The 14,515-nt window shown below is 37.1% G+C and overlaps 1 protein-coding gene across 1 annotated transcript in view; it reads left to right on the forward strand.

Moving 5' to 3' along the window:
* LOC103519177 (vacuolar protein sorting-associated protein 18 homolog) overlaps positions 1-14,515 on the forward strand; it is a gene marked incomplete at both ends in the record, with an annotated part of 44,790 nt that overhangs the window by 27,688 nt on the left and 2,587 nt on the right. The window contains 4 exon segments of the mRNA XM_026830762.1: positions 4,473-4,669; positions 13,050-13,168; positions 13,566-13,594; positions 13,635-13,966. Coding sequence (XP_026686563.1) covers positions 4,473-4,669; positions 13,050-13,168; positions 13,566-13,594; positions 13,635-13,966 — 677 coding nt within the window.

A 14,515-nucleotide genomic window follows, 5' to 3' on the forward strand; every position in this document is an offset into this window, starting at 1 on the left:
AACTTGGGCCGCGGGGGGGGTTTGTTTTTGGATTAAAAAAATTTTTAAAAAAAAAAAAAAAAGTTCAATTTTTGGATACTTTTTAATGATCCCTCATTACACGGGGAGTATTTTAAGATAGGAAATTTTTGGTCGAAAATTGGCCGCCGTAGGCGGTCGATTTTGGACTTGGAAAAATTTTCAAAAAAAAGTTCAATTTTTGGACACTTTTTAATGATCCCTCATTACATGGGGAGTATTTTAAGATAGGAAATTTTTGGTCGAAAATTGGCCGCCGTAGGCGGCTCATGCTCGGGACTTAGAAAAATTTTCATTTTTTTTATATATTTTTTTATTTTTTTTTCAAATACGTATTCCGCAAATGTAATAGAAAGTCGTGTGATGTTCACACCAGATTTTTATTATTATATAGGTAGGTACCTACATAGGTAGGTAGATAGGTACCTACATAGGCAGGTACCTACATATGTATGTAGGTACCTACGTAGGTAGTGTTTACATAAAGTGGAACTTTGAGCAGGGATGTTTGGTATGTGGAGATCATATTATTCTTCTCGATCGAAATAAATGTGCCAGCCTACTTAGCTTAGTTGGTAGGTCAATCTAGATATCTTCCTGGCATTACCTCAAGTCACGGTAAGAGAACAGGAGCAATACAGAATGCTTCAGGTCAACCTAGATATCTTCCTGGCATTACCTCAAGTCACGGTAAGAGAACAGGAGCAATACAGAATGCTTCAGGTCAATCTAGAATATCTAGATATCTTCCTGGCATTAGCTCAAGTCACGGTAAGAGAACAGGAGCAATACAGAATGCTTCAGGTCAATCTAGATATCTTCCTGGCATTACCTCAAGTCACGGTAAGAGAACAGGAGCAATACAGAATGCTTCAGGTCAACCTAGATATCTTCCTGGCATTGCCTCAAGTCACGGTAAGAGAACAGGAGCAATACAGAATGCTTCAGGTCAACCTAGATATCTTCCTGGCATTGCCTCAAGTCACGGTAAGAGAACAGGAGCAATACAGAATGCTTCAGGTCAACCTAGATATCTTCCTGGCATTGCCTCAAGTCACGGTAAGAGAACAGGAGCAATACAGAATGCTTCAGGTCAACCTAGATATCTTCCTGGCATTGCCTCAAGTCACGGTAAGAGAACAGGAGCAATACAGAATGCTTCAGGTCAACCTAGATATCTTCCTGGCATTGCCTCAAGTCACGGTAAGAGAACAGGAGCAATACAGAATGCTTCAGGTCAACCTAGATATCTTCCTGGCATTGCCTCAAGTCACGGTAAGAGAACAGGAGCAATACAGAATGCTTCAGGTCAACCTAGATATCTTCCTGGCATTGCCTCAAGTCACGGTAAGAGAACAGGAGCAATACAGAATGCTTCAGGTCAACCTAGATATCTTCCTGGCATTGCCTCAAGTCACGGTAAGAGAACAGGAGCAATACAGAATGCTTCAGGTCAACCTAGATATCTTCCTGGCATTGCCTCAAGTCACGGTAAGAGAACAGGAGCAATACAGAATGCTTCAGGTCAACCTAGATATCTTCCTGGCATTGCCTCAAGTCACGGTAAGAGAACAGGAGCAATACAGAATGCTTCAGGTCAACCTAGATATCTTCCTGGCATTGCCTCAAGTCACGGTAAGAGAACAGGAGCAATACAGAATGCTTCAGGTCAACCTAGATATCTTCCTGGCATTGCCTCAAGTCACGGTAAGAGAACAGGAGCAATACAGAATGCTTCAGGTCAACCTAGATATCTTCCTGGCATTGCCTCAAGTCACGGTAAGAGAACAGGAGCAATACAGAATGCTTCAGGTCAACCTAGATATCTTCCTGGCATTGCCTCAAGTCACGGTAAGAGAACAGGAGCAATACAGAATGCTTCAGGTCAACCTAGATATCTTCCTGGCATTGCCTCAAGTCACGGTAAGAGAACAGGAGCAATACAGAATGCTTCAGGTCAACCTAGATATCTTCCTGGCATTGCCTCAAGTCACGGTAAGAGAACAGGAGCAATACAGAATGCTTCAGGTCAACCTAGATATCTTCCTGGCATTGCCTCAAGTCACGGTAAGAGAACAGGAGCAATACAGAATGCTTCAGGTCAACCTAGATATCTTCCTGGCATTGCCTCAAGTCACGGTAAGAGAACAGGAGCAATACAGAATGCTTCAGGTCAACCTAGATATCTTCCTGGCATTGCCTCAAGTCACGGTAAGAGAACAGGAGCAATACAGAATGCTTCAGGTCAACCTAGATATCTTCCTGGCATTGCCTCAAGTCACGGTAAGAGAACAGGAGCAATACAGAATGCTTCAGGTCAACCTAGATATCTTCCTGGCATTGCCTCAAGTCACGGTAAGAGAACAGGAGCAATACAGAATGCTTCAGGTCAACCTAGATATCTTCCTGGCATTGCCTCAAGTCACGGTAAGAGAACAGGAGCAATACAGAATGCTTCAGGTCAACCTAGATATCTTCCTGGCATTGCCTCAAGTCACGGTAAGAGAACAGGAGCAATACAGAATGCTTCAGGTCAACCTAGATATCTTCCTGGCATTGCCTCAAGTCACGGTAAGAGAACAGGAGCAATACAGAATGCTTCAGGTCAACCTAGATATCTTCCTGGCATTGCCTCAAGTCACGGTAAGAGAACAGGAGCAATACAGAATGCTTCAGGTCAACCTAGATATCTTCCTGGCATTGCCTCAAGTCACGGTAAGAGAACAGGAGCAATACAGAATGCTTCAGGTCAACCTAGATATCTTCCTGGCATTGCCTCAAGTCACGGTAAGAGAACAGGAGCAATACAGAATGCTTCAGGTCAACCTAGATATCTTCCTGGCATTGCCTCAAGTCACGGTAAGAGAACAGGAGCAATACAGAATGCTTCAGGTCAACCTAGATATCTTCCTGGCATTGCCTCAAGTCACGGTAAGAGAACAGGAGCAATACAGAATGCTTCAGGTCAACCTAGATATCTTCCTGGCATTGCCTCAAGTCACGGTAAGAGAACAGGACAGTGTCCACCAATGTATGACCCACTCAAATTGCTCCAAATCTGTTGGAGTTTCGAGAACTTTTTGGAAATATTAAAATTCGCGATCAAGTTCGCGAAAATCGCGAACTTGGTACCAACTTTGGAATTTCAAATGAGAACCCCAATTTTTTATTGCATATTATTATTCTGCGTTCAAATGAGAACCCTTCATTAATCACTAATATCAGATTTTAGATGCAGACCATTTTTCGCGAAAAATGGCCTCAATCCGAAATCTGATGTTACCCCGTGATCTATGAGGGAAATACATTGTGAAATGATGTTACACAAGGTACATTTCAATCACTTTGTCGATTCGCGATCTTTGCAAATTTTCGCAAATTCGCGAAAAATGGTCTCAATTGATGATTCTCATGAAAAATATAACTGTCCAAATGTATTTTTTTCGTAAAGATCGTCAAAAATAATAAATACGTATGCGCACAAACACATTAATGTGTTGCCTGCGAGGGAGCTTTGCTTGGGACATTTGATGTGACGTCATCGCCTGCGGGAGCGTATGCCGTGACGTCAAAGTTCACGATTCGCCGGCATTTTTTTTAATCGATTTATCTCGGGATCTAGAAGTCATAGAAAAAAAATAAAAATCCCGTTGGTCCTTATTTTTCCTGCTCTATGACTTCGAAACATCACCCAAGTAAGCGCAACTGATCTATTATTGAGAAATCCACCTTTCACGGACAAGCATCCAGTATTAAGTTATGTCCCTCTGATGTCAAATGTCATTTGAAAAAACAATCCTCTGAATACCTTGTAAATTTTCTTGACACAACAAACAACAAAGGACTCTTCTATAAGAATATCTTCAAAGACGTAACCATTTCTCCTAAACCATGGTTTAACGACAGAATTTACAGCCCCCGCCGATTTATTGTATGCATGAACCGTCTGAGGGTAAACCATGCCCTATGTAAAGCATACCTCAACAAAGTGGGAATCGAACCGGACAACCTCTGCTCTCTCTGCCGAGTGAGGGACCATTTTACTAACAGATAAAACCTATGGTCATCTATTTCATTTTTTCGTTAAAAGTGATATAATTATATAATATGAAAAGCTATATTAAATAGTAATCTTTAAAAAACACATCCACTCTGGCTGTATGGTAGAGGCTTAGTGCCAAACCAATGCCAAAAAAAAAACTGTTGTCTCTTTGTTTTGCCACACCTTGATACTGTAGCTATAACTCTGAGACTATTTATTTTATACCTGTACACACAAGATCGGGGGAATAGGACATCCAGTCCATGGCTTCCCAAATATTTCATCGGGGGAATAGAACACCGGAAATAGTAACAAATCAAAAATTCGGGGGAATTGACAAACGCCCAATTAATCGACCTTTTTAAAAAAAGTTTTTCCTTCAATATGAGAATTGGTTTTACTTAAATTTCAGGAAGAAAAGTATAATCAAGCTTTGAATGTACTTTGCGCTCAAAATAATACTCAACTTTGGTACACATTTGTCCCAACTCTGTTGCAATGTTCACCTAAATTATGTACGGATACCTTGATATCGTACAAGATTCAACTGGATGTGAGTCAGCTTCTGTCTTCTCTCATGTCGTGTTCAGATGAAAACGTTCAAATGAGGTGCGTATTAGATATTTGACTGAACGATAGTGAGGTCTATGTTTTAACTCGACCATTTTGCATTTGGTTTGGATGTTTGTCTGTTCCGCTATAACTCCCGATTGCCTGGTCCAATTTTGATGAAATTTGGTACATACATGCTTTGAATCAAGGCACGTCGCTGATTGAAACTTGGGCTCCCAGAAGTGAGCGGGGCCAGAACTGGGGGGGAGGGGGGTTGTGTTCTGTACGTATCAGATTCCAATAGGTGACTCACTCATCATAATAAAGTCATAAATCAAAAATCATAAACCATTGTATTCTTTAATATATATATATTAAAAGACCCTGGGGGGTAGTATTGCTCGCTTCCTTGGCATTCCTTAAGCCATCAGTGCCCCCTGGGTGGTGCCAAATGAGCAATTTAATATGATGTCATGCGTCCCATCGTAAAATTCTCCGGAGGTAAAATAGTCCCCCGATCGGATCTCCGGGCGGGGACTGCCTTGGGTTACACGACATCAAGACAGTCCAACAGTCTCAACATCTTGCAATGGAATGCTGGTGGTCTAACGGCAACAAAGCGAACTGAATTGGAACAAATAGTGAAGATTAACGACATTGATATTTTCTGTATCATGGAAGCCAACTTAACCAAAGAACAGCTGACCTTCTCCTTCAAGGGTTATTACTTCCATCTTCACGAGGTAGTGTTTACATAAAGTGGAACTTTGAGCAGGGATGTTTGGTATGTGGAGATCATATTATTCATATTATTCTTCTCGATCGAAATAAATGTGCCAGCCTACTTAGCTTAGTTGGTAGTGCGTCTGTCTTGTAAGCGCTAGGCCGCGGGTTCGATTCCCGCCCAGGGCGGCTTTTATCCTGATGGGATAATGTTCGTTCTCGGAACGGCTGGCTTTCTGCTATCCTGTCTTCCTTCTCTCTTCGATTTCGGTACGATAAGACCATAGCAGTTACAGTTCCCTCTGTCAAACCCCTTAAAAAAATGTACATGTACGAAGAAGTAACTACTTGAATAAGTGCAGAAAGTAAAAATGGAATGAAAATATCTAAATTTGAAAATAGGTATAAGTACCTAAGCTGATACCTATTGAAAAATAGTGATAACAAAATGCGTAGATAGGTAGGTACCTATTCGATCTATTTGAGCCCCTAACCCTAACCCAAATCCCTATGGTAATAAGCTCACAGCGCGTCGTGCGATATTGGTAGATGACGTCATCACGGGAGTACAGTGTTGTCGCTAGGTATGATATCGGCGTGCTTGAGACTCTCATGTTCCGAGAGCTGTATCTCACGATCTAGTGAACGCATTTTCTTCGTTTTAGTCTCAATATTTTTTTTTTTTAATTTTTATAGTTTTTTCTGAGATAATAAAAAAAAATCATGAGAATCACCAATTCTAAATCTGATGTTACCACATGATTTATGAAGGAAAAACATTGTGAAATGATATTTCACACAGGTACATGCCAGTTAGTTTTGATGTTCGCAATATTTCGCCAAACCCCAAATCGCAAAAAATGAATGAATAGACGATTGTACATGAAATTTTACGTAGAATAATAATATGCAATAGAAAATAGGGGTTCTCATTTGAAATTCCAAAGTTGGTACCAAGTTCGCGGTTTTCGCGAACTTATTCGCGGATTTCAATATTGCCAAAAAGTTCTTTGCAAAAATCAAAGAGATACGGTTTTTTTTTATTTTTCGAAAACTCCAACAGATTTGGAGCAAAGGGTTCTCATTTGAAATTCCAAAGTTGGTACCAAGTTCACGGTTTTCGCGGATTTCAATATTGCCAAAAAGTTCTTTGCAAAAATCAAAGAGATACGGGTTTTTTTTATTTTTCGAAAACTCCAACAGATTTGGAGCAATTTGAGTGGGTCATACATTGGTGGATACCCTGTATATCTCCAGAAACATGCATTTTTTAGCAAAAAACTGATCCTTGTTTTTGATTTTTCTTTTTTTACTCACAGCTTATGTAGGTATGCGGTCTTGTGAAATAAGTTTTAAACTTTACAACAAATAACATTAATGATGGCTTTCCCGAAAAAAATTGAACACTGAACAGCAGTTTGAGAAAAACCAAAAAATACGAGCGTTCCGCTAATTTTGTCACCCAGTGTATAATTGGATGTTGGATGCCATTTAGTGTTTGAATAACAAGTTCGGACATACGAGTCCCTCGGATAGCTCGAGCGAAGCGAAACATTTGGTTCAATTATTTTGTGTTTTGTTTTTTTCGATTATTTTTTTCGGGAATTTATGTAAAATCATTAGTTTATGTTGATAAAATGTAAAATTTGGAACACCTTGAAGACAACATTCGCCATTTTTGCAGATATACGGCTTCAAATCATGGAAAAAGTGGTCGAAAATTGGTTATTCCAGACTGAGTTTTATTCGATCTAGCCTCGGTGCTCAGATACCCGAAATTTTATTTAGAGTTCAAACACTAGCACTTTGAAAAACAAACCTGTAAAAAAAAAACTACAAAAACACACACACAAAAACATTCATTACTTTCACAATGTATTGTTCGATCCATCTGGATACCAAACACGCCCAACGTGCTTAACTTCACTGAATCTTTTGATATTGCCAGTCGCCACACCGGCACTGCTGATGCTGCCCAATAGTTAATAGTTGACTGAGAGAAAAGCCATATTTTATTATGTGACTTTTTTTAGATGCAACATGGCTGAACCAAAGAGATTCCGCTATGGGCGTCCACACTTGCTGCTAGAGGTCACTTATGTATTTTCAATGATTATCTAAAAGAGGGTTTCAGGAGAGTGAAATTTCTGTCTTTAATGTTAGAAAGTCTGTCTTTGATGTTAAGGGGTTTTTTTTTAATACATGGGTTTCTATGGGTAATCATGCTTTAGCAGCCGGGTGTTGAAGATGAAAAATCATATCTCTGGTTCATCTATGTTGAATCTAAAAAAAAAATCATATAATAAAATACCGCTAAACATTAAAATATATTGAACGTATTTGCTTTGATACAGAATTGCCACACGACTGACACGACACAGTACCTACATATTAATATCAATTAATCGGACAGCATTCAATTCCCCCCATTTTATACCGATTCCCCCGATTGCAAAATTTGAATCCGGAAGGGTATGATTCTATTCCCCTGATAGAAAAAAAAGTATGGTTCTATTCCCCCGATAAACAAAAAATTAAAAACATGTTTTAATTCAAAAAGTAAAAAAAAAAAATAATCCATTTATTTAAAAAAATTATATTTAAAAGACATTCGTTTAATAATTAAAAAGTATAATAAGTACAACTTATTATAGCACAACTTATTAATATAAGTATATAGATTTCTCCTCAAGGTACAAACAAAGGCAAGGCTAGGAATAAAATTCTAAAAATCTATCTATTTTTAGAAGAATACTCTTGTCACTATAGAGGTGATCTAACATTCACGTTGTTTCCCTTGTACTTTGTACCCTTCTGTAGGAATCTCAGTTATTTTCTTGAAACCCTAAAACCGTGGCGATTCTAATTTTTGGCACGTACCTGGACTCTGGACTACCTGCAACTGCAGAGTGGAAATAAATTCCATAGACTCGATTCCATTTTTAGTTTTCATTCATTGTTTCAACTGTCAACATCACGAGAACCAGTGAAAATCTTGTTTTCTAATTTTCAAGTTACATTAAAATTATACAGTTTTTGGTTTGGCCAAGGATACCAAAAATTTTGGTTACAGAAGGAAATAGCACAACAATATCCTGATCTATGGCAGGTTGTTGAAAAGATGGTAATTTCTTTTCCTTCATCATATTTGGTTGAACGTGGCTTCAGCGCTATCACAAATCTAATTACAAAAAAACAGAAATAGACTTGACATCGAAAACCGGGGGGATTTGAGGCTTTTCGTGACAAAAATGACACCGAATATCCAGAAGTTGGTTCAGAAATAGACTTGACATCGAAAACCGGGGGGATTTGAGGCTTTTCGTGACAAAAATGACACCGAATATCCAGAAGTTGGTTTCATCTCACCAAGTTCACCCATCTCATTAGTATTAATAATAATATGTAATTGTATTCTCTTTTGATATCCCTTTTTTACTTTCTATTACTACAGTATAGCGGAGCTATACTAGTAATGAAAGTATTGCAATCGGTCCAAATTTTCAAAATCGGGAAATGGTTGGAAATATCCGTTTTGGGATCCCCTGATGTCAAAAAAGTGATTTTTAGCCCATGGTCTGTACGTAACGTACGTACGTACGTAACGTACGTACGTACGTAACGTACGTACGTACGTAACGTACGTACGTACGTAACGTACGTACGTACGTAACGTACGTACGTACGTAACGTACGTACGTACGTAACGTACGTACGTACGTAACGTACGTACGTACGTAACGTACGTACGTACGTAACGTACGTACGTACGTAACGTACGTACGTACGTAACGTACGTACGTACGTAACGTACGTACGTACGTAACGTACGTACGTACGTAACGTACGTACGTACGTACGTACGTACGTACGTGCGTACATACATACGTACAGACCATGGGCTAAAAATCACTTTTTTGACATCAGGGGATCCCAAAACGGATATTTCCAACCATTTCCCGATTTTGAAAATTTGGACCGATTGCAATACTTTCATTACTAGTATAGCTCCGCTAAACTGTAGTAATAGAAAGTAAAAAATCTGGTGTGAACATCACACGACTTTCCTTATCCTATTGAATGATGCTTATTTGAGTGTTCTTTTACCCTAACTTTTACAATATCTCTAACCGTTTTGTCGCTATAGCTGAAAACCGCCAAAAAACGGTCGAAATCTGTCAAAAGCGGTCAAAATACCGCCAAGCGCAGCAAACATCTCAACCAAACGTTTTGTGTTGCATCCTTATCACATTTGTGAACTACATACCAAATTTCAAGTCTCAAGCTTATACCATTCCCAAGATATTGTTAAATTACACCGAAAACCGTCAAAAAGCGGTAAAATGCCGCCAACCGTTGCACCAGTCTTAACCAAAATTTCGTGTCGCATCCTTGTCACATTTGACATCTACATACCAAATTTCAACTCTCTAGCTCTTACCGTTCTCGAGATATTTTGTTTACAGACAGACAGACACACAGACACACACACGGACCAATGGCTGAAACTTCGGATTTAGGCTCTAGGGACCTCAAAACGTGTTTTGGCACTAAAAACTGAACATCGAAAATTTGACCCGATTACATTACTTTCCTTCCTATAGGATAAGGAAAGTAAAAAAAACTGGTGTTTGGGGGATTTTTTTCACATTATTTTTTTTTTTTTTTTTTTTTTTTTTTTTTTTTTTAAACGGTCAACCATTCTTTAAATCTTTTGAGTGATTGTAAATAACTCTGTCCTTTTTATTATGTAAGAAGTATAGGTTCTTCAGGGTAGGTAAATCTCATAATTTCCAACAATATTCCGTGGGTCATTTTCCTACCTTCGGCTTCGATTTCGAAAAAAAACGGTCTTTTTTGTTCCTTTATTTGATTTTTTTTTTTAATTTCATTTAGTTTTAATTTTAATCATATGCGGAACTCTAATAATGATACCTAAACCCTCTTCCTAAAAACAGTCCTATTTTGAGGACTCTGTAGGTAGGTATATTGCAGGGATTCCCAAACTGGATATCGTGGGCGATTTTCGGACGCTGCTGGGCGTTCTGAATCATTTTCTGTTTTGATGGGCATTTAAAGAATTTAAGTGGGCGCTGAGCAATTTGGCTGTTTGATTAGTTTTGCCCAAGAATCTTATTTCCATACTATAATAAGTACAACTTATTATAGCACAACTTATTAATATAAGTATATAGATTTCTCCTCAAGGTTCAAACAAAGGCAAGGCTAGGAATAAAATTCTAAAAATCTATCTATTTTTAGAAGAATACTCTTGTCACTATAGAGGTGATCTAACATTCACGTTGTTTCCCTTGTACTTTGTACCCTTCTGTAGGAATCTCAGTTATTTTCTTGAAACCCTAAAACCGTGGCGATTCTAATTTTTGGCACGTACCTGGACTCTGGACTACCTGCAACTGCAGAGTGGAAATAAATTCCATAGACTCGATTCCATTTTTAGTTTTCATTCATTGTTTCAACTGTCAACATCACGAGAACCAGTGAAAATCTTGTTTTCTAATTTTCAAGTTACATTAAAATTATACAGTTTTTGGTTTGGCCAAGGATACCAAAAATTTTGGTTACAGAAGGAAATAGCACAACAATATCCTGATCTATGGCAGGTTGTTGAAAAGATGGTAATTTCTTTTCCTTCATCATATTTGGTTGAACGTGGCTTCAGCGCTATCACAAATCTAATTACAAAAAACAGAAATAGACTTGACATCGAAAACCGGGGGGATTTGAGGCTTTTCGTGACAAAAATGACACCGAATATCCAGAAGTTGGTTTCATCTCACCAAGTTCACCCATCTCATTAGTATTAATAATAATATGTAATTGTATTCTCTTTTGATATCCCTTTTTTACAATTTTGCTATTGTGTGTTTTTTCGCGGTTTGTTGGTATCTACCTACATACATACCTACATTAGTTAATTATTTAACATACTGCAATTGAAATATGTACTGCTCAGTGCCATCAAGCATAATTTAAAACTTTTTTTTATGTGGGCAGTGAACATTTTTTGGGTGTGTAGGTGGGCGCCGAACGCCGAATCCCTGGTATATTGTATAAGAATGTTGCTACTTTTAGATTTTTTCCCCCTGTACGAGTACCTGAAAATCTATCATTCTACCAAATTTCAAGTTTCTAGCATAAGCAGAAGTGCCTCATTATTTTGACGAGTGAATGATGAAATTGCGACTTTTCCACCTCTACATAGGTACAGAAAAAATATAAGAAGAAGAAGAATTTATGAGTGAATTTTATACAGTGTCCTCATTAACCCCCCTCCCCCACCTTAATTTTTGAATGAGTGAATTTAGAAACTTCGGAACTCCCTACTTGTGATTCATCATAATTATTAAAGACCTTCATAAACTTAGCTAGTTCATACTTTGGTACTTTTTTGAGCTCGATAACCAGGGCCGGAGTTATGGTTTATTTTTATTATTTCATTTTTTCTTCTCCCAGTACACTCTAATAGGTGTCCTGAAATTCAAAAGTTTATCTTTAAAGTGCATGACATTCAAAGTCGCGCCCCTTTTAAAATAAATTTATTACTAGTGGTTCTGTGAACTATAGACCTCACTCAGCTAAGACTTTGCCTAAGCTAAGACTTTAACAATAACGTCCTCTCATATCGACAATTTATTGTTGTTTAACTTGGTACCTATTTGAATTTTGGACAAATTTAGGATTTAGAATAATGTCCTGCTTTGAAAAAATGTCTTCTGGTTAATCCTACGTATGAATGGGTAAACCTACGTAATACATAATTATGTATTAAAACAGAAATAAAACTATCTACACGTATTATGTAGGTACCTTTATCTAAAAAAAGTAAAAAGAGGTGACACCATTATAAAACCTGTCAATCACTCTAAAAAATAAAATTAAAGAATTTTTGATTTTGAACCTTTTAAACGAAACAAAAGATTTACCTTTGGTTCATTTTGAACCTTTGACAGAACAATAGATTGTCAGGGGTTTACCATCTTGACTTCCCACGCATATAAATATGTATTGATATGCGTGGCAACTGTATTGGGGGATCGTAAAGCTTTGAAAGATCGTAACGGGGGCCCCAAATTTCAATCAGCGACGTGCCTTGATTTAATGGAGATGTGTACCAAATTTCATCAAAATCAGACCAGGCAATCGCGAGTTATAGCGGAACATACAGACATCCAAACCAAATGCAAAACGGTCGAGTTAAAACATGGACCTCACTATCGTTCGGTCAAAAGTGTAACACTCTTAAAACCTATCCTGCTTGTATTCTTAATGGAAAGAGAATGAAAAGAGTCAGCTGGCCATTGTCTGGATGTGACACTTCCAGCAACCAGGTGACGAAAATTCAAATTAAAAACTTGAAAGCCGGTGAAACTAGAAACCAGCCAAACGATCAGAATCACTAAATAAAGAGAAAAGAAACGATAGCAGCGTTGACAAAATCAACAGGAAACAGATGAATAACTCGTCTGCAAAGGTAGCACAAACTATCTTCTGAAATATGAACTTAAGAGAAACAATATAAAAATGTACTCGTATTCAACAAATTGCTCTGAATATAGATTTGCCATACAACACCGCATAAAATAAATCTGTTGACATTTTGCTTCTTTGATTCAAGTTGAGGAGTACCTACAGATGCAGACATAGGAGAACCCACTGAATAACTGTAACCTACTTTTATACTGGGTTTCAGATTTCTAGAATATTCCATTCATTCGGGGAACTGCCAATCTCAAAGTGTACACAACTTCCTAGTTCTCATGTATGCTAGACATGCTCCTGCTAAGCTTAGTGAATATCTCACCATGCAAGGTATTACCAGCATATTTATGAAATAATTGTAGCCATTACATTTTATATGTATATTTTAGTATAGGACATAGTCGTGACCTTGCTCAAAACTTTTGACTGTGGTACAAAACCTGTGCTAGATACAAGAAAACCAATATTAGATGTTTTAACGTGTTGCCATTTTTTCGAAACAATATTTTCATGTTCTTATGTTAACTCGGTACTCTTGTATACAACAGGGTATTTGAGGTTGTTATGTCCAAAGCAAGAGGGGTTGTAGAACATTAATACACAAACATTTTTTCCCTGGCATTTTTTAATCCCTTTTTAACGGCATTTATTATTATTTATTACCATTTTTCTAAAATGACCAGACCAGACCAGAATATGTAGGCATGAAGATTGTGGTGTGTTCCAAGTACTGACCTGTCACTTCTCAACTATGATGTCCACTATAACTTGATTTATTTTGGGAGGAACGACTTGGCGGGGTCTTTTTTTATGCCACGAAGTGGTATTTTTTGGGGGTAAAAATGATACTAAACTTATCTTCATACTCGTACTGTGCTCCTCCCCCCAGGTATCTGAACGTAATGACATCAAGACAGCTCTAGAATTTCTAGATGAAAGTGATCTAATTTCTATCGAAGATATTCTGCCGTTCTTTTCGGATTTCACCTGCATGGATCAGTTTAAGCATGCAATTTGTGCAAGTCTTGAGCAATATAATCAACACATTGTGGATCTAAAGGAAGACATGAGTGAGGCAACAAGATCAGCAGAACAAGTTAGAAACGACATCCAGGCTTGTGCAAATAGGTCAGACTTGAGAACAGTTTATTTAAGTTACTCGTATTATTTTATCAAATTGTCTATGTCGCTCAACAGTTTGGTCTAATTGTTTAATAATAATAATAATAATAATAATAATAATAATAATAATAATAATAATAATAATAATAATAATAATAATAATAATAATAATAATAATAATAATAATAATAATAATAATAATAATAATAATAATAATAATAATAATAATAATAATAATAATAATAATAATAATAATAATAATAATAATAATAATAATAATAATAATAATAATAATAATAATAATAATAATAATAATAATAATAATAATAATAATAATAATAATAATAATAATAATAATAATAATAATAATAATAATAATAATAATAATAATCCTCACTGCTGTAATTGAAGACTGAAAAATTAGATAATTGGTGGATGTGTCCATTTCACTATCCATTTCTCACTTCTGGAACTAGTGCAACTGAAGAATGAAAACTATAGAAAATTAGTGGATGTCCCAATTTCACCATCCATTTCTCACTGCTGTAACTGGAA

This window comes from Diaphorina citri, unplaced genomic scaffold, assembly GCF_000475195.1.
Source record: "Diaphorina citri unplaced genomic scaffold, Diaci psyllid genome assembly version 1.1 scaffold2589, whole genome shotgun sequence".
Taxonomy (NCBI): domain Eukaryota; kingdom Metazoa; phylum Arthropoda; class Insecta; order Hemiptera; family Psyllidae; genus Diaphorina; species Diaphorina citri.